This window comes from Myripristis murdjan, chromosome 2 (assembly GCF_902150065.1).
Source record: "Myripristis murdjan chromosome 2, fMyrMur1.1, whole genome shotgun sequence".
Classification (NCBI taxonomy): Eukaryota; Metazoa; Chordata; class Actinopteri; order Holocentriformes; family Holocentridae; genus Myripristis; species Myripristis murdjan.
Window position 1 is genome coordinate 20,146,868 of NC_043981.1, and position 21,962 is coordinate 20,168,829.

Below are 21,962 nucleotides of genomic sequence, written 5' to 3' on the forward strand. Positions count from 1 at the left end.
CAGTCACCGTGCAGAAGACCTTTTAAATTTGGGATACTTACCATCATGTCCTATGCTATAAATCACTTCAACACACAAGGATTGTGTGAAAATACAGTTTGACAGCAATTTGAGATGGAAGCCTGTAAAACTCCTGTTCAGCTAACAGAATATTACATGTTCACACATCATTAAAAAGTGCAGTCTGACCTGAGAGTCTTCAGTCTGCAGTTTGGACTCTCCAGTCCAGCAGACAGCAGCTCCACTCCTGAATCCTGCAGCCAATGGTTCTCACTCAGGTCCAGCTCTGTCAGATGGGGGTTGGACTTCAGAGCCGAGGCCAGAGAAGCACAGCTGTTCTTTGTCAACCAGCAGCTCCTCAATCTGAATAAAGAATAAAATATGGAGCTATAATTTCCAGTGTTTTGGATATTTATCAGTCAGAGATTTTTCAAAATACCGTATTTCCCCAATTAATCGCCCGGGCGTTTAATATGCAAAATCAACTTGGACCCCGGGCGTTTAAAAGAACCAGGCGGCTATTCGCTGCAGGCCTTTATTTATTTTTGCATAGAGCTGCACCAGGCCATTATTGTGAGGACAGTTACTGTCCAACATATTTACCGTCAGTCGATTTAATATTACGGTACACCCTTTTGTTCTAATGTTAGCTAGCGCTCTTATTTTGACAGAAAACGGAAGTGCCGCACAGTTATTGTGCGGCTAACTGTTTACTTCTGCAAAAATAAGGAGAATAGCCTTATTTTGGGTTTACCTCAATATAATGCAAATAATCACCCCGGAGGTTATTCGGGTGGGCGTTTAATACGCAAAATGGGTGCAGACCCCAGGCGTTTAAAAGAACCAGGCAGCTATTTGCGGCCAGGCGATTAATTGGGGAAATACGGCATTCAAAAAGGAAGGACAAACCAATGATAATTATTATAACAATTATATTAATAATAATACTGATAATATTAATTTAGATTTATGTTACACATTTGAAGCAAAGTTCCAAAGTGCTTTACAAAACCATCAGAGTAAATGAAAAGATAAAGATAACACCTGAAATGAAAAGACATCAAAATATTAAAACACAAAGACAATGATTTCCAATTACAATATTCTCCAGTGTCGCTCTGAAAATACGCTTTATGGAACAAAGAAATGGGAGAAGGAGGCTCATTTTCAGATTTGGGACGAGAGTTGGCAGAGAATCTGTGAAGTGCAGTGGAATTCAACCAGTTGGACTGCATGGCCACAGCTCTGCTGCAAAAATATTGCACCATTTTTCAGGACTCCTTTGCAAAAAAGGCCTTTTGGAGATGGTGGGAGCTGCTGGAGGAGAGAAATGACGCCAATCACTTCCATATCTTCTGGAACTGCCAGGTTCATGTCCCTTATTGTCCAGAAATACATCAGCATCTAAATAATGTATTTGGAAGTACCATTCCTTTTAGATGTGATGCTATCTACATGGGTGATATCCCATTTGAAAGATGGAGCCAAAAGGACAAGAAACTGTCTCAAACACTTTTGGCGGGAAGTAAAAAGCAAGGAGATGCTAAAACCAGACCCACCAGTCACTGATGAATGGACAGAAATAGTACATGAAATATAGATTATGGAACGGCTGTCATTTTCCCTCAGGATCCAAAAAGAAAAATTCTAGCTGATATGGACCAAGTGGACTGAACACATTAAACCAATAAGATCAGATTTTCATTGATTCCACAGTGTGTTTGTACGGGGGAATGATTTGTGTATCTATGTACAGGTGTACACATGTCATGTATGTATGTATGTATGTGGGAGTATATATGTGTACTGATATACATATGTTTTGTTTTCCCCTTTTTTTATTTATTGATGTAGTTATTGATCTGTTATTGATCTGTGCTTTTACTGTTTACTGTTCTACTGTCGATACTGTGCTGCCACTGGGACTCCAATTTCCCTTAAGGAATTTTCCCGAGGGATTAATAAAGTACTATCTATCTATCTATCTATCTATCTAAATGGAGGTGCCTGTGGGCGAGGTGGAGAGGAGAAAGACAGTCTTATCTGGCAGCCACAGTCGTGGCGTTACAAATAAGAGGAAGTGCTGCGAGTGGCAACACGATGTTACCGATGTTAAAAAAAAAAAAGGTTGGATTTGAAGGTGGAGGCTAAAATAAGAGTCACGGCCTGCAGCCAGAGTGAGTCAGCCACAGGTGGGGGTCAGGACACACCCTAACTCACACCTTTGGAGAGAAGAATGGCCTCTATACTGGGAGAAGCCAGCGTGTGGGGCTTTGTGCCAGAGAAGGAGGGGGACACAGATTTGGCTGAGACCACAGACGAGCCAGGTGAAGTACTGTTTCATTTTTATTACATGAACTAATCATTTTTACACGTAAAAGCTCAGTGGGCTAATGTGTTGTGTCTTGGTGTCCTCAGGTCCTCATCCTGAGTCGGCAGGTGGTGATGGGGGTCCCAGTGAGGAGAGTCCGGGCGAGGGGGGTCCCAGTGAGGAGAGTCCAGGCGAGGGGGGTCCCAGTGAGGAGAGCCCGGGCATAACACCGGTACTTTTACTGCTTTTCCTTCGGGTAGTTTTGGTTTTAATTAGTGTTCATTATATCTTCCTGGGCCGGTGGTATGCCAAGGTATGTATCCCCGATAAAAATTGTGTCCCCTGTCCGGTTTTGCCGAGTAAAACACAGGTTTTCAATCAAAGCAGCTGCTTATATTTGCTAACCCTAACACTAAACCTAATCCTAACCCTAACCCTAACCCTCTGCAAAAGCTCCTGGATAAAACTTGAGCATTAAAACATCGTAGCTCCGCCCTCGTTGAACGTATGCGTGCTCCTGTCGGCTCCCGCGGACAGGGGACACAATTTTTATCGGGGATACGTACCTTGGCACAACACCGGCATTAACTCTGACCGCTGGGGAGTTAAAAACATGCTTTGTTGTGTTTTTTAGGCATTATTTTAATGCAGTATTTAACTCAAACCATATCCTTTTTTGAATTGCAAGTTATAGTTGGAGTACCCTCTTGTACGGGTTGACAGGCCTCCTCTCCGGCCTCTACCAGCCACAGTCCCAGTCCCAGTCCCGGCCCCGGCCCCAGGCCCAGCCATTCTTAAATGATTTCTATTGAATTTCTGTGACTGTTTGCCCTGAATTGTTTTGTTCAACCCCAATTTTAAGAGATTAAAAATGAATTCAGTTTGGGGATTTTTTTTTTTTTTTTTTTTTTTTTGGTTGGATTGGTTAGCTTTGTAGAAAATTCAAATGATCCTGCTTTTGACTACAGTTTGCATGCAATTTTTGGGTGAATATTTTATAATTGTATATTCATGGTATTATATGTAGTCATTCACTGATTGCCACTGAGAATGAAAAATTGCTAACTGCTATGAATTATTTATTTTAATGTTACCTGAATTTAATGCAAATGTTTATTTTGTGAGCGTTTCAGTGGATTTTAAACATACAAATTCCATTTAAGGATGATTTTAGAAAAAAATATAAACAACACATCTCTGTGTTATTTTTAACATAACTTTGTGTTGAAATATTTAACACACAACATGTGTTAAATGTGCACACTGATCTCACTTGTCAGTTTCTGACTGCTCCGTTGAGCCAGAGGCCGCTGCACAACAGCTGAGCAGGATGACACGTTGGTGCGGCTGAGAGCTCCACTCGCTGTAGCTCGCGTCTCCTGACCAACTTATAATCACACAAGTTGCGGTTAGGAAATCGTATTTTATCATATTGCGATATTATCGCAAATGCAATTAATCGTTCAGCCCTAACTTCTGCTCACCCTCTACACCTCCGACTTCTGCTTCGACTCTGGAAGATGCACCTGCAGAAGTTCTCTGATGAAGAAGGCCAGTTCTGTGGTGGGGATGGAAGTGGAGAGTGTAGAGGCAGAGACTGAGAAGAGGATGAGAGGGAAGTCATGGGCAATCCTTCTGATCCACTCTACACTGAGCTGATGTTGCCATGGTGATGGCATCTCCAGGGATCAGCAAGTGAACGTTTCAAATGTTTTGCTTAACCCAGACGCTCAGGTTGCATAACCTGCAGCCGAGAGGCTTTACTAAACATCAGGGTAAAGCACGCTGCAAGATCTGAGGCTCTCTGCTCTGATGTGGACACACTACGCCAGCACGGGATTTTACCTGCGTCTACACCGGCATCACCAGGGAGAGGAGGGAGCGCAAGCAGTGTGAACGTAAACAGAGGAGGGGGAAGAGAGCCAGGATCCACGCTAGGCTAAAAGCTAAAGGCTAGAGGCTAAAGGCTAAAGGCTAAAAGCTAAAGGCTAAAGGCTAAAGGCTAAAGGCTAAAAGCTAAAGGCTAACCCCTCCAGACCAGCAGGACCGTCGCTCTTGCTCTCTGATGTTCGCTCCCTCGACAACAAGCTGGATGAGCTCCACTTGCTAAGAGACACCAGAGACTGGAGAGACTGCTGTGTGCTGGCTTTTACGGAGACATGGCTCCATGGAAACATCCCATCCCTGCAGGAGCAGAGCACTGAACACTGTCAGAGACCCTCTCCCCCGCTGCACAAATACTTTGACCTGCTGCCACCAGGCAAACGGTTCAGGAGCATGAAAAACAAAACCACCAGAATGAGCCAACAGCTTTACTTCCTCCAGAAAGCTGTTAGACTTTAAACTGCTGACTTTACTCATCACTCAGGGATCCCAAGTGAGAGACGCATTTCATTTTGTGTGCACTACTGCTGAGCTTAATGACAATAAAGCCTGATTTGATTTGATTTGATGCAGCTCATGAATGCTGTAATATACAATGGCTGGTGTAAGTGTTTGATGTACATTAGAATAGCATTAGAGCCCAATCTTAAGCTCTGCACAAGGGCAGGGAGACACGGGTCTCCTTCCAGGTCTCTGCACTGTAAAAAATCTGAAGTTGAGAAAACTTAAAAATGTAAGGCAACCAGCTGCACAGCCTTTTTGAGTTTCTTCAACTTCTGGGGTTGTAAAGTTTAAACAACTTAAATTTGTGAGTTAGACTGCTTGTTTACTCAAACTGTTATGTCAAGTTGAAAAAACTCAAAATTACTATTGTGATGTACTAACATACATAGGTTAACTTTACTTAAATTCTTAAGTTTAGCCAACTTGAAGTTGTTTGTTCAGTAAAATTATAATTACAGGTACACTGGACTGTATATGTCTTGTTGAGATAACTTTTATTTGAACTCAAGATTTGCAGTTAATGCAACTTGGGTGCCCAGAAGTTCAGTAAACTCAAAAAGGATGTGCAGCTGGTTGCCTTACATTTTTAAGTTAGCTTAATTTACTTACATAAACAGGTTTACACAAAAAAGCATGCTTTTAAGTTGGGATAACCACAACAAAACTGACTGCTGTATATGAGTATTCCGCCTTAAGTCTGAAAGCTGCTGCTGGACCCTTCTCAGTAACAGACAAGAACACTCAAGAACACATAACTCTTTTTTTAATAACAATGAAAAACATTTGCTGTGACTGACTCAATAATTTTACTTTTTTTTTTTTTTTTTTTTTTTTTTAAAGTGCTTTGTCAATAATTGTACAAGTACCTCTTTCTTTTTTGCACAATGATTTAAAATATTCTATCTCTTTAGGGGGAAAAAAAACATGACAAACCAGCACCAAAACTCACAAATTATAACAACTTCATTCATGTAACAACATTTTCTTTTAAAGGTTAAACATTACAGTCACAGAGATTTACTATATTTAGCAGATGTGCAAAGGTCTTTGAAATCACACAGTTCACAGAAAAAAGTGATATGCTCTTTAGGTTTAGAGGCCTGTTTGTGTGCTCTAGTGAGATGGGACTTCAGTGCACCAGTTGTCTTGAAAGTGCAGACGCAGTCTGTGTACAGGCACGGCAGTGGCCAGAATCGCCCCTTGGCAATGTCGAAGTCTGTAATGCTTGAAGAGGACCTCTCGATCAGGACGTGAAAACTTGCACTCCTTACCCTGCATTCAACTCCTAAAAATAGATCAAAACAACAAAATAGTTAAAACTGTACTCAAAAAAGGGTACATGACAAATTCAAATACATAGAATGTATTGTGATCAATATTCATTCAATCACAGATTTTTCTGTTTGTCTTATCTTTTTTATGTATATTATATAATAATTGATAACACTATCAATTTTATGGCTGGCAGATTATACCTGCTGACGATATTATTGTTTCTGTTAATGTCTAGTTATCCATCAGAGTTAACTTGCAATTTAGTAATCAAACAGACCTAACAATTCAGCTACCAATGAATGAGCAGTAGTATGCCTAACACAGATTGAAAAATAAGCCGAAGTGATACCTCTTCACTGAATAGACAAGCTAAGCCAGTGTGCTGCTGTTAGCCAGTGATCGATAAGTCCGTGGACCGTTGCGCTCCGACATACAGAGCTAGCACACAAATGGATAGTTTCTGATTCACAGAATACGTCATGTAGCACGTCTTCGATTTTAACTGACAGGAAACTACAGAGAAGCTGTAACGTTAGCTGTTACAAAAGTAAATATAGTTGACAACACTCACCTTATTCATGCATATTCATGCCGAAAACATAAAACCTCTCTGTTCTTCGTCTTTTATCCCATCTGTGGCACGCATCTCCTTGGAAATCTAAAATGTGGCGTGAACAAGTGGGAGTGGGAGGCAGGTTATAGTTGTTTTGTTTTGTTTTGTTTTGTTTTGTTTTGTTTTCTTCTTCTTCTTCTTCTTCCGGGAAGTATTTTTCTTCTTCTTCTGTTGAGTTTTATGGCGGAAGTACATACAGTACAGGCCAAAAGTTTGGACACACCTTCTCATTCAATGCGTTTTCTTCATTGTCATGACTATTTACATTGTAGATTCTAACTCAGGGGTGTCAAACTCGTGCCATGGAGGGCCAAGAGGCTGCAGGTTTTCATTCCAACCAACAACTCCACCAGGTGATTTCACTGATTAGTCCCGCCTCTCTGTTTGGAGGTAGGGTGATCAGTGAAATCACCTGGTGGAGTTGTTGGTTGGAATGAAAACCTGCAGCCTCTTGGCCCTCCATGGCACGAGTTTGACACCCCTGTTCTAACTGAAGGAATCAAAACTATGAATGAAAACATGTGGAGTTATGTACTTAACAAAAAAAGGTGAAATAACTGAAAATATTTTTTATATTCTAGTTTCTTCAAAATAGCCACCCTTTGCTCTGATTACTGCTTTGCACACTCTTGGCATTCTCTCGATGAGCTTCAAGAGGTAGTCACCTGACTTCTGCACAACACAACTGATGGTTCCAACCCCATTGATAAAGCAAGAAATTCCACTAATTAACCCTGATAAGGCACACCTGTGAAGTGAAAACCATTTCAGGTGACTACCTCTTGAAGCTCATCGAGAGAATGCCAAGAGTGTGCAAAGCAGTAATCAGAGCAAAGGGTGGCTATTTTGAAGAAACTAGAATATAAAACATGTTTTCAGTTATTTCACCTTTTTTTGTTAAGTACATAACTCCACATGTGTTCATTCATAGTTTTGATGCCTTCAGTGAGAATCTACAATGTAAATAGTCATGAAAATAAAGAAAACGCATTGAATGAGAAGGTGTGTCCAAACTTTTGGCCTGTACTGTATATAAATACATATTTTTGTAATTTTTTTAAATTATTATTATTAAAACACACAAAACATTCAGAGACAATCGCCAGGGGTGACATACTTTCAAGGACAAATTTTCAGAATATCATATTACATAAATATATTAAAAAGAGCAAATAAATTAAAATTTTTAAAGGCTTTCATATTCGTGGAGTGGCTAATGGTCCTAATATATGCAAATGAGATGGTTTTGGTTAGTGTGACGACATTTGTGAATATGCCATTTAGCAATGAAATAAGACAACAGACAAGTCTCAGGTTATTGCACATTAGGGAGGAGAAACGACAAATAATTATAAATGAAAGAAAAAATGTATTAAATTAAAAATATATATATACAAATACAAGTCGCACAAGTGATTTTTCTCAACTAATTTATTGAGTAAACTTGTTTTTTTGTGTTAGCTAAGCATCTTGACCAAATGGTCGTTCATTCCACTTAAAAAATGGGTTAGAATTACAGTTCATAAGTTGGAGTTTTTATAGTGCTGTATAACTCACAAACAATAGTTGTCTGAACTAAACTATTCACATTGACAGAACTATTTTTGAGAAACATTGTGTAAATTTGTTTTTTCAAGTTAGCTCAGCAAATTGCCCAAGTGGTTGTTCACTTGACTTAAAAAAACAGGTTAGGATAACAAATCATAAGTTGGCGTTTTTACAGTGTTGGAAAATGTAGTCCCATACGCAAATCTGATATATGGCCATATATGAACATATATATTAAATAATGGGACATATAAGTTCACATATTTAGACATATATTTCAGGATATATGTGCAAATATGTTGCGTAAATATTTGGTCTCTGACATAAGGTAACATATATGTGCATATACTGGATTTGTATTATTTATTTTCCACATATATTAAGAACTTTAAGTGTGAATATGTGGCAGATGTATTTGTTTTGCACATATATGATGCAATTATGTATACATACATGCACCATATATTTGGATCATACATCAACTCTCCCGATTCATGCGGGAGACTCCCAATTTTTAACCCTATCTCCCACAATGCTCCCAGTCAGTAATTTCTCCTGCTAATCTCCCAATTTTACAGTGAAGGAAACAGGTCAGATTGTGGGGGGTATCTGTCGCAGTATCTGGCAACCCTGGCCTGCCTGAGGCCGGTGACGTCACTCAGTCACTCGCTAAGCAGCGCTCATACTGCCGGCGGGGTTTCTGTCTTCCGCTCAGTTCAGCGTTCAGACAGACGAGATGGATAGAGAAAGAGAGACAGTTTTCACTCCACATGCATAAATTCAGGATAAAGTAGTAGGAAAACTAGTTTTGCTTTGAAAAATGTAAATACAAAAGCAAAGTAGCTTCAACTTTTTAAACGGTGACCCTTAACGAGGCAGGAGTGCCAGCTCTCTCCCCCATAGACTCCCATTATATCTGGAACCCACAAGCTGGGGAGAGAAGGAGAAACACACACTTAGTGACATCACCTGCTGCTCCTGGTTAGAAAAGCTCCGTTGTGTTTAAGGTTTAGAAATGCCTGGGAAAATGTAGCTTCTCTGGATGCTACCGCGCTATTTGATTAGTAAAATAGTTTAACTACTTAAAAGCTATTTGATTTAGAAAACAGCGACGTTACGGCCACGCTACTGACAAATGTAGTTAAACTAGTAACGTCGCTACTTCCAACACAGATACAGTAGCAGTGGTAAGTCAGAAAATAGTTCCACTGTTTTGGAGACCACAAGGCTGAAAATAACTCAAAAATGAAACATAAACAAGTGCATGTTTTTGTGCATCCTTGAAAAAATAAATCAGCTTTTCATCACTGCTCAAAATTGTGTTGTGTTCTGGTCTGTATCTACTTCATTCATTTCACATTCCACAACTCAAGAGATGGTTGTAGATTTCAGGAGGGTTAGACATATCCCCTCTCCCCTGCACATCAGAGGAACAGCTGTCGAGATGGTCTCCAGCGTCAGGTATCTGGACGTACATCTCACCAACGACCTCACATGGACTATTGACACCTCTTGCCTTGTCAGGAAGGCCCACCAGCAACTCTGCTTCCTCAGGAGGCCGAGGCGTGCTGGACTTGGGAGCTCAGTCCTGACCTCATTCTACAGATGTGCAGTGGAGAGTGTTCTCTGCTCCTGCATCACAGTGTGGCATGGTGGCTGCTCTGCTGCAGAGAAAAAGGCTCTGCACAGGGCGGTGAAAGTCTCCCCACCACCATGAACATTTATACAGCCAGATGCAGGAAAAGGGCCTCCAGCATCAGGAAGGACCTCACCCACCCCGCACACCCACTGTGTGCCCCCCTCCCCTCAGGCCGGAGGTGGAGGAGCATCAGGAGCAGAACCACCAGACTCAACAACAGCTTTTACCCACAAGCTGTCAGGCTGCTGAACTCTGTTGGCCCCCTTTAAACACACACATACACACCTCCCCCCTCACATGGACAGGTGCAATATTGGCTAAATTAGCCGACTGGACTGTTCTGTGCACTATATTTAATGCAAATGTAAATACATTTATATAAGTATAAATGTTATCACACATTTTATATATTCATAGTGTTATTTTATTGTTATTGGCTTGACCGGGCCTCAGTTCTTAATTTCGTACCTCCTCATGTGCATGCATGTGTTGTTGGTATGACAAAGTTTCCTTGAATCCTTGATTCCCAGTGAAACATTCTAGAAAGGGAAGGAGTTAATGGACCAAACTTGGTGGATGTATCACACTCACATGAAGCAGCAAATGCCACTAAATGGTTAAGAATCTGAACTATAATTTCCATCTCAAGGCCAACATGAGCCAAAGAAAAACATCTAATACTGGCTACAGCTTTAGGATCTTAAAATTATCTGCGCTGCTGTTGGTTTGATGGGAATGGGACCAAATCAGTGTAAAAAGTTGGGGTAAAGAGTTGCAATAAAAACACTAAGAAGTAGCATCCATGACAAACATCAACAAAAACAGCAAAATATCAAATGGATTAGATCACTGTGTTTCTTTTGTGCTTCACTGTCTGGAATCTGATACACTGACATTATCTATTGAGCACATTAACCCTATAAAGCCTGAACTATGAAAGAATTGGCAGAAAATGTCAATTTTTTGAAATCGAACCCTTTATTTAGTCCTATAACAAAATGTAAATAAATAAATAAAAAATATGTTATTACATGACCTTTCTGTTGTGTGAGATATGATATGTACTTGAGGTGCCAATGGTATGGTCCAGGGTGAACAGGGGAAGTGTTCAAAGGTATACAACAGTATTTTGGTCATGTATTGATTAAACTGAAAACGGAATGTGTGAATTGATAACGTGTATCATATATGATACAAATGGCTTTATAGGGTTAAGCTGCATGTTAAACAAGATTTAACTGGTCGTGTGCTGAGAAATCCTGACCTGAGAGCCTCCAGTCTGCAGTGTGGACTCTCCAGTCCAGCAGAGAGACACTCCACTCCTGAATCCTGCAGATAGTTCTCACTCAGGTCCAGCTCTCTCAGACTAGAGGACTGGGAGCTGAGAACTGAGGCCAGAGCTGCACAGCTTCTCTCTGACAGATTACAGCCACTCAGCCTGAGGAGGAAGTAAAGATGAAAATAACTTTAAATAGATTATTTGTGTTTTTTTTTTTTTTTTTTTTTTTTTTTTTGTATAGATAGTATGATGTATTTAATATTTCCAGTTTCTATGGACCTACACAGATTTCTTGGAGGCTTTGACCACTGGCAGCAGCCTCAGAAGAGCCCCCTCTGAAGCAGAGTATTTCTTCAGGTCAAACACGTCCAGGTCTTGTTCTGATGTCAGTAAGATGAAGCTCAGAGCTGACCACTGAGCAGGAGAGAGTTCCTCTGTGGAGAGAAGTCCTGATCTCAGGTACTGTTGGATCTCCTCCACTAGAGAATGGTCATTCAGCTCATTCAGACAGTGGAACAGGTTGATGATTCTCTCTGGAGAGGGATTGTCCCTGATCTTCTCCTTGATGAACTCAACTGTTTCCTGATTTGTCTGTGAGCTACTTCCTGTCTGTGTCATCAGGCCTTCTAGGAGAGTCTGATTGGTCTGCAGTGAAAGACCCAGGAGGAAACGCAGGAACAAGTCCAGGTGTCCATTGGGACTCTGTAAGGCCTTGTCCACAGCATGTTGGTGAAGGTGTTCAAGCTTGGGTTTGCGCTTGAATAATGCAGACCACCAGGAGGTTGATTGTCCTTCTGACAGCAGATTGACGCCAGAGTTGCTGAATGACAGAAAGACATAAAGAGCAGCCAGAAACTCCTGAATGCTCAGATGGATGAAACAGAAAACCTCTTTTTTATACAGCCCACACTCCTTTTTAAAGATCTGTGTGAACACTCCTGAGTACATTGAAGCTGCTTTGATATCAATGTCACACTCTGCCAGGTCTGCTTTGTAGAAGATCAGGTTGCCTTTCTCCAGCTGCTTAAAAGCCAGTTTTCCCAGTGGCAAGATCATCTCCCTGGTCTTTTTAGTCCACAGTGGATCTGTCTCTTCTTTCTTATGATACTTGACGTTCTGCACTTTGGACTGAACCAGCAGGAAGTGGATGTACATCTCAGTAAGGGTCTTGGGCAGGTCCCCTCCCTCTCTGATTTTCCAAACCAGAACTGTAGCAGTGATCCAGCAGAAGACTGGGATGTGGCACATGATGTGGAGGCTTCGTGACTTCTTGATATGGGAGATGATTCTTCTGGCCTGCTTCTTGTCTTTGAATCTCTTCCTGAAGTATTCCTCCTTCTGTGGGTCAGTGAAGCCTCTCACTTCTGTAAACATGTCAACACACCCACGAGGGATCTGATTGGCTGCTGCAGGTCGTGTGGTTATCCAGAGGTGAGCAGAGGGAAGCAGGTTCCCCTTGATGAGGTTTGTCAGCAGAACGTCCACTGAGGTCGACTCTGTAACATCAGTCAGGGTCTGGTTGTTCTTGAAGTCCAGAGGAAGTCGACACTCATCCAGACCGTCAAAGATCAACACAACCTGGAACTGCTCAAAGCTGCTGATTCCTGCTTTTTTTGTCTCAGTAAAATAGTGATGAAGAAGTTCCACCAAGCTGAAGTTTTTCTCTTCCAGCAGATTCAGGTCTCTGAAAGTGAATGGAAATGTGAAGTGGACATGCTGGTTGGCTTTGTGTTCAGCCCAGTCCAGAGTGAACTTCCGTGTTAAGACTGTTTTTCCAATGCCAGCCACTCCCTTTGTCATCACTGTCCTGATTGGTTTCTCTCTTCCAGGTTTGAAGATGTCCTCACATGTGATTTTTGTTTCTGGGGTGTCTGGTTTCCTGGATGCTGTTTCAATCTGTCTGACCTCATGTTCCTTATTTACCTCTCCACTCCCTCCCTCTGTGATGTACAGCTCTGTGTAGATCTGATTCAGAGGTGTTGGCCTCTCCTCTTCATCTGTGATTCCCTCAAACAAATCCTGAAACTTCCTCTTCAGATTGAATTTAAGTTCATGCTGGCAGTCTGCAAGACTTTCTGAACAAATAAACAACAGATCACATCAATTACAGGATGTTATTCTAAATGTGATGTTATACTAAATGTGAGTGATGCAAACATTTCCTGGTCAATGCACACATTCCCTATCCCATGGAATCTACCCAGTTCATTAGTGGTTAGTGGACAAGCAGGCCCTGACTGGGTTACTACATCAGGAAGCTGTTATAGAGTCATTTATTATTCATGCAACAAATCTGACTCCTTAAAAACATGTTCACACTGTGTTGATAGTTCCCATAAAGGTATGTCCGCTGATTGCATAGCTACTCCCTCTCACTTTCTTCACTTTAAGATCATGTGTGTGCAAATTGCTTTGGCATGTGTATTTTCTGGATTTTTTTCAGAAAATACACATGCATTGGCAAAGGTGTTTAATAATCCTAATACCGATGTCACACCCATCTTGAAGAAGAAACTGGCCACTCATCTGTAATAGTAAAAACTGGTAATAATTAATTGAATATAATTGAATAGATTATTGAATACCATATTAATGTTCCCAACTGTATAAGTGATGAAGCGCTCACCAGCAACTAAAAGCCAGTGTAAGATTTACTCCAGTTTTGTCTCTTGCTTGGTCACTCTCTCTTTTTCTCTTCATTGCTTCCTCTGTCAGCATTTTTGTTGGGTTTCTTGGGCTCTGTTATGATTTCTGTACTGAGAACAGCTGGTGGTGTTGCTGCTGCTGAGGTGATGATGTCATGATGATGCTGAGGTGATGATGTCATGCCGTAAAGCGGTACGCCTGTCTCCGGCTTTCAGAGCGCACAGTGGCCATGACAGAGGCACCACTCTACTCATTACATGACAGTGTAACATTAAAATGAGGCTGATGCTGTTATTTTTAGGCAAAACTGTTACATAGTGTTTTGAGGTTAGGATTAGTGTTAGGTTCAGGTTAGCGTTGAGGTTAGGATTAGGCATAAACTGGTTATGGTTAAGATCAGGGAAAGGCTGTAGAGAATGAATGTAAATTTGTTGCTGTACCAGGAAACACAAACTGACTTTCTGTATCTATGCTGAAAATTCATTTTCCCACAATGCTTTGACCTGATGGGGGGCTAAGCCAGACCTGGTGGTCCACTGGGCTTGTAAAACACAGGTGGAAACCCTGTGCTATAAATACTGATAGATGATAATAACCAGTGTTTTTGACAACCAGCAGCAGCTCATTCAGTTAGCCGTTAGCAAACAGTTAGTAAAGGAAGTTGAGTTTGTTTCCAGATGAATGAGACGTTCTGTAAAATATCGTTAATACTGTTAGCCAACAAAACCACTGAGACAATCTGTTCAGCTACAAAACTGTCAGGTCTATACACATGAATATTAAACTTCCTCCTGGTGCTGCTGTCACCTGTGGAGTGTTTTCACTCTCCCTTCACAGGTTTTCTAAGTGTGCACTGTGCATCTTTCACCTTTAGGGGTGCATCAGTATGGTGGCTGACCCACTTCTAGTGGCTGCAGCTATAGTGAACCTCAACTTCTTCATTTGGAGATCAATAACATGCATTAAAATCCAGGAGGCATTCCAGTTTTGCTGTTTTCCTGATGACTGTATAACATTCATAAGTACAGGCCCTGAAAAGGCAGCCTGTCTCTCTTCACCTGTTTACTGTCTAGATGCAGGCCAATAAAAGTAAACTTAAGATGATACAGCTTTAACTCTATAGACTAATGGTATAAAGTGCTTGATCACATGATGTGTGAGTTGTATCTTTTCTGGTGTCCCTTTTTAAAATCTTCCCAAGACTTACCCTCAGTTCCTGAGCTGGTGCCTGACAAACGCTGGACAAGATCATTTTTGTTCATCTTACTCAAAACCTTCTTGGTGACCTCCAAAGTGTTTTTGCCATAGGTCTGGACCATCAGGTCCACAGTGTCCAGCCTGTCTGCCTTCCCCAGGTTACACTTTGGGATGGCTTTGAAGGGACTCATAATCTCAGGGTCCTGCAGGAACCAGTGAAACTTTTTCAGGTCTTCTTCTCCCAAATCCTCCAAAACACCAAGGAGCTGCTCTCTAAGTGTCGCCATTGTTGGTCCCTGAGAAAAAAATACAAACAATCCTCCACTCAAACAGCAGCCATGCAATTTTCTGGCAGGAGTAAATAAAGATTCTTGTTATTACATGTCATTATTTCCAGCAGCATTACCGGCTGCAAGCAACACTGAAGGCACCAGGCTCCTGTCTTTATTTTAAAATCATTTTCAAGCCACACATCATGTATGGTGTCTCCTAATCTGCAGCAGTAACTTTTTCAGCCTCAAGAGGGCAGCAATGCTCAGTGTCTTATTCACTGTGGAAGGTAAATGAAAAAAGGCCTGTCAATCATCTAGACTGGCAAGATTTCTGACCAGGAAAAAAAAGTCCCACAAGCGTCGGAGTAGATAAAAACTAAAGGTTGTTTATTAATCATGAGGCCAAGCCCAGAACAAACACATAGTTCAGACATGCACTGTGCAACAACAGGTCAGGTAACAGGTTGTGTGTGTTTGGTATTGGTAGGATGACAGTGTTTTGCTCTGTTGGTGTTAAAATCTTCTTCAGTAAAGATAAACCAAACTGTCAGACTAATTCTGCTGCTTCCTGCATTTTTCATCGATGAAGTGTTGAGTTTACTATCTGCCTCACACCGACTGAATTCAGGTAAAACATTTTGAAACAATTTTAACTTTGCCCTCAATATCACACATCAACGTTGAAAATCATGTCACAATGAATATATAGATCTGCAACAACAAAAAACACATTTTGACAGCCTTTCCTGCCTCCTCCTCATCCCAGTCTGCTCTACAGTCATCCAGTTAAGAAACACCATGCAGGAGCCTGTTCATCAAACATTTAGGATGATCCCTGTTCGGGTCTTTACCTGCTGGATCACATCCACCTCCAATCAAAGAGACGCTGTAGCTTCACCTGGAGAGGAAACACAGAGAGAGAAGACGATGCTGTCGTCACTCCGGAGTGTCTGTGCACTTCTGACCTGACAGTACAGTCACTTCCTCATTACTTCACTATTAAACGTCATCATCACACCATGCACCGCCACCGAAAAGAAAAAACAGAGTTTACTTTGTTGGTTCTACTTTTTGTCGTTACGCAATTTTACAGTAAAAGCTAAACCATGTAAGACTTAGGCCTGTGACAATGGCCCCAAAAACCCTTACCGGAGGTAGAACCAAACCCAACACTGTTTTTCCTCCTCTCTAAGGTCTCCCATACATGAAATGGATTCTTGGATAAAAATATTTTACTGCAAAAGTGGTGAAACTGATGTATATTGTCATACAACCCCAAACTAAAAATAAAGCCTGGCCATATGGGAGTTGAGGTGTATGGTGTATGTAGATTCACAATGGAATGTGTGAGAGGTCTAAAACTTGGCATGCTTGAGGCCAGGACATCACTCTACATAAAAGAAGAAACAGAACATCAGTATCTTAAATAACATGGGAGATACAGTCATTTTAACACATACCTACAATAGGCGAGAATGTAAAATCTGAATGAATGTTCTCTTTACTTTGTAGTGACTCTGTCATGGATTGTCATACCAATACATATGAGGGCTTGCTGGAAAGGTGTGGTTCTGCTGAATGTGTTGAGCTGTGATGTCGGTTGATTGGCTCGACCATATGTCACTCAGAAAACAGTCAGCCAATCAGTGGAGTGGGGCTGATTCTTTCTTTTGATTGGCTAAACGAACCGTGCTGCCAGAGCTCCAGATAAAGGCAGGAGAAAGGAGCTGTAAAACTATATTTATCAGACCAGAGGTTCAAAACCACAAATACATCTTGCTAGGGATATCTACAGTTAAAATAAAAACCCTGAAAAAGTGTACACCATGGGGCCTTTAACTTCCTCAAGTCTCAATTAGTATAAACTACTGCACACAACTACAAAGACCTACATACACTATATTACCAAAAGTATTCGCTCACCCATTCAAATGATCAGAATCAGGTGTCCTAATCACTTGGCCTGGCCACAGGTGTATAAAATCAAGCACTCAGGCATGCAGACTGTGAAACAAGACATTTGTGAAAGAATGGGCCGCTCTCAGGAGCTCAGTGAATTCCAGCGTGGAACTGTCATAGGATGCCACCTGTGCAACAAATCCAGTCGTGAAATTTCCTCGCTCCTAAATATTCCACAGTCAACTGTCAGCTCTATTATAACAAAATGGAAGCGTTTGGGAACAACAGCAACTCAGCCACGAAGTGGTAGGCCACGTAAAGTGACGGAGAGGGGTCAGCGGATGCTGAAGCGCATAGTGCAAAGAGGTCGCCGACTTTCTGCACAGTCAATTGCTACAGAGCTACAAACTTCATGTGACCTTCAGATTAGCCCAAGTACAGTACGCAGAGAGCTTCATGGAATGGGTTTCCATGGCCGAGCAGCTGCAGCCAAGCCACACATCACCAAGTGCAATGCAAAGCGTCGGATGCAGTGGTGTAAAGCACGCCGCCACTGGCCTCTAGAGCAGTGGAGACGCGTTCTCTGGAGTGATGAATCACGCTTTTCCATCTGGCAATCTGATGGACGAGTCTGGGTTTGGAGGTTGCCAGGAGAACGGTACATTTCAGACTGCATTGTGCCGACTGTGAAATTTGGTGGAGGAGGAATTATGGTGTGGGGCTGTTTTTCAGGAGCTGGCCTTGGCCCCTTAGTTCCAGTGAAAGGAACTTTGAATGCTTCAGGATACCAAAACATTTTGGACAATTCCATGCTCCCAACCTTGTGGGAACAGTTTGGAGTGGGCCCCTTCCTCTTCCAACATGACTGTGCACCAGTGCACAAAGCAAGGTCCATAAAGACATGGATGACAGAGTCTGGTGTGGATGAACTTGACTGGCCTGCACAGAGTCCTGACCTGAACCCGATAGAACACCTTTGGGATGAATTAGAGCGGAGACTGAGAGCCAGGCCTTCTCCACCAACATCAGTGTGTGACCTCACCAATGCGCTTTTGGAAGAATGGTCAAAAATTCCTATAAACACTCTCCTCAACCTTGTGGACAGTCTTCCCAGAAGAGTTGAAGCTGTAATAGCTGCAAAAGGTGGACCGACATCATATTGAACTCTATGGGTTAGGAATGGGATGGCACTTCAGTTCATAGTATGAGTAAAGGCAGGTGAGCGAATACTTTTGGTAATATAGTGTATATAGGCTGCAGAATGCACGTTCATTCATGCAGGAATGTTGTTAAAACTGTCTTTCTGACTCACCAACTGAAAGGCATCAAGATCCTCAATACATGGGGTTTATCCAAAATTCAGCATGATGGGAAATTTCACAATCACTGTTCTCTCCGCATTATTGGAATATTCCATATTCTCAAGTGGGTTGAGAAAATTCTGCAGCAAGCATGCAATCTTTGACACATAAATCATAAATTAAAGTGTTAACATACTGTTAAATGTGAATTGTTGGAGTGTTGTAGTCAAGACTGCACCAACCGAGACCAAGACAAGACCAAGACATTTGGAGGTCGAGACCAAGACGAGACCAAGACCGTATATATATCAAAGAAAAATCATAACAAATAGAACAAAATGAGAAGTATCTCTTTTAAACTAAGTTTGCTTTTAAACAAATGCAACAGCAACAAAAACAAACTTTGCTGTTGTTTTCTAACCAGCACAATGAAACAAATCTCAAATCTACGGAAATTTGTTATTTGACTTCTTGTCAAAAGCATCATACTTTTTAAAACTGCATTGACCTGACAAGCAATGATAAATATGTCATTTCATAAAGAAAGATTAAAAGAAAAAGGAATAAGGCCTAAATTAACTGAACTAAGTGGAAAAAACCTGACATACCATTTCAGCAAGGTATTTTTTGCATTTCGGTGCTTTGACATATATTTTGACTCATTTCAAGCAATTAAGGCCATCCATCCATCCATCCATCCATCTTCTGCCGCTTATCCGGGGCCGGGTTGCGGAGGCAGCAGTCTGAGCAGAGATGCCCAGACTTCCCTCTCCCCAGACTCTTCCGCCAGCTCCTCGGGGGGAACCCCAAGGTGTTCCCAGGCCAGCCGAGAGACATAGTCCCTCCAGCGTGTCCTGGGTCTTCCCCGTGGCCTCCTCCCGGTGGGGCATGCCCAGAACACCTCCCCAGGGAGGCGTCCAGGGGGCATCCGAAACAGATGCCCGAGCCACCTCAACTGGTTCCTCTCGATGCGGAGGAGCAGCGGCTCTACTGCGAGCTCCTCCCGAGTGATCAAGCTCCTCACCCTATCTCTAAGGGAGCGCCCGGCCGCCCTGCGAAGGAAACTCATTTCAGCTGCTTGTATCCGCGATCTTGTCCTTTTGGTCATTACCCAAAGCTCATGACCATAGGTGAGGGTAGGAACATAGATTGACTGGTAAATCGAGAGCTTTGCCTTTCGGCTCAGCTCCTTCTTCACCACGACGGACCGGTACACCGACCGCATCACTGCGGAGGCTGCACCGATCCGCCTGTCAATCTCACGCTCCATCCTTCCCTCACTCGTGAACAAAACCCCGAGATACTTGAACTCCTCCACTTGAGGCAGGACTTCTCCACCAACCCGGAGAGGGCATGCCACCTTTTTCCAGTCGAGAACCATGACCTCGGACTTGGAGGTGCTGATTCTCATCCCCGCCGCTTCACACTCAGCTGCAAACCGCCCCAGTGCCTGCTGAAGGCCCTGCCTTAAGCAATTAAGGCAGTTTTGGTTTATATCTTGAAATAAGATGTTAATCTGGATTTGTCAGGTGGATATGGCTTAAAGATATGAGTGTAAAGAGATTAATACACCCTCATCTGAAAAAAGATACACTTTGTTTTAGTTTTTGCATGGGTCTTATAAAAGACACAGCGGTTTCTGTGAGTTGTGCACCGCAGAATTTGCTCACTGCAGCGAGTTTTCGCTTGCATGTCGTTTTGCAGATAAAGTCCTTACGATTTTGGACACCAAGCTTAACGATACTTGAGTTTGCCAACATTCTTAATAGCGAGTTTCCCGGGGACGCCAAACATAACCACCGTCTTCATCCACGCTGCGTGTCACTCAAGGCGTCGCAAAGGCTTTGTGACACCAGGAAGGCAGCAGCTGCACTTTTTCTCTTATCACAGTAGTGAAAGCCTGGTCTCGACCGGTCTTGATCAAAAATCCCGAATGCGCCCAGTACGAGTCCGAGACCCTCAAAAAGTGGTTTCGAGACCAAGACTGATCTTGACAGCATAGACAAAATGCAATAAAATACAGAGATATTAGACAACAGCACAAAGACAGACAACAACACAACAGCAAGTAACCTCACAGAGGCCCCAGAGACGTCAACAGTGAAAAGCCTGTCTAAAAAGATAGATTTTAAGTTCTCTCTTAAAACCTTCAGTGGACTCTATGCAGCGTAAAGTCACTGGAAGTGCATTCCAGAGGCGAGGGGCACTGGCCTGAAAAGACCGATCACCTCGTGTTTTAAATTTGGTGCGGGGGATCATCAAGAGTTTCTGGTCTGATGACCTTAGGGAACGTGAGGGAGAGCAGGGTCTCAGTAACTCAGTTATGTACAAAGGAGCTTGATCATGGAGGGCTCTGAAAGTAAGAACTAAAATCTTAAAATGAATCCTAATAGTAACTGGTAACCAGTGCAAAGAATATAAAATTGGGGTGATATGATCCCTTTTTCTAGAACCAGTTATGAGCCTTGCTGCTGCGTTCTGCACAGTCTGAAGGCGATTTACAGCCTTTTTGTCAAAACACATAAAAAGAGTGTTGCAATAATCAATACGAGATGAAACAAAGACGTGAATTATCATCTCCATTTCAGGTTTTGAGATCATGGACCTCAGTTTAGCAATATTCCGCAAGTGATAAAAGCAGTTTTTCACCAGCTGTTTACAGTGGTGGTCCAAAGACATGTCCTTGTCAAACACAACTCCTAAATTACGTAGGCTAGGTTGGACAGAGAGACCTAATTGACCTATGTGCTGCTTGATGAGGGGAATGGCAGTGTCTGGGGCGATAATCAGTGTTTCAGTTGTCAAGTCATTTGGTGGCTGGTGGCATCAATTAATGAGATGTTTAGGATGATAGTGTATAGTGTGTGTGTGTGAGAGAGAGGGAATGTGTGTGTGTCGGCTTTGTGCACTGTTTCTTAGAGCTTTTCATTTTTGTGTTTTTTTTTTTTTTTTTTTTGCTGCACATTTTCACATGTAACATTGGACTGTTTCCTCTGTGGGTTTTCAAACCTTACTGACTCACTCGGGCTTAGAAGCTCAACTTGACAATAAGGACGTAAAGTTTATTGTGAAAGTCATTTCTACAACGAAACTGAGTGTCATAAAAGCAACAAGGCACAAGATTAAAGATTCAAAGTTCACAACATGAGACAACGGGCAACAGCAATAAATCAATAAAAAATAAAGCAAAAAGCAGTGTGCAGTGCACTTTGAACATTACATCTATTGTAAATTATATTGCTCTGTCACTCACTCAGTCAAGCCTCTGCTGCAGCCTTTTTTTCAGTCTTTATATAATAACTCAGCTTTCAAACCACTGACTGTGGAGCCTCTTTTCTGCACGTTTCAAATCTCTCCTTCATATCAGTCACTCTGTTTATCCTGATATCCTGATGAGTGAGATCAGCTGTGACCTTGTTCTTCTGCCCCCTCAAACCAAACCTTACATTTTCTGAATCAGACACAGGACACAGTAAGAGCTGCATGTTTTCTGTGTCTCATTAAGAATGAACCTGTGTGCCATCCAAACAGCCAGCAGAGGGCGCTGCGACTCTTTGCAGAGACTTCCCCGCTCCGGGTCACAGCTGAGACGAC

The 21,962-nt window shown here is 42.1% G+C and overlaps 1 protein-coding gene across 1 annotated transcript; it reads right to left on the reverse strand.

Moving 5' to 3' along the window:
• Window positions 1-272: 272 nt before the first annotated feature.
• On the reverse strand, window positions 273-15,039 carry LOC115370733 (protein NLRC3-like; the record flags this gene model as incomplete). Its single annotated transcript, XM_030067892.1, has 4 exons — window positions 14,907-15,039; window positions 11,337-13,128; window positions 11,039-11,212; window positions 273-363 (listed from the first exon to the last, which is right to left on the reverse strand). Coding segments are annotated over exons 1-4 (2,169 nt in total), but the record flags the coding sequence as incomplete, so codon positions are not given.
• Window positions 15,040-21,962: the final 6,923 nt, after the last annotated feature.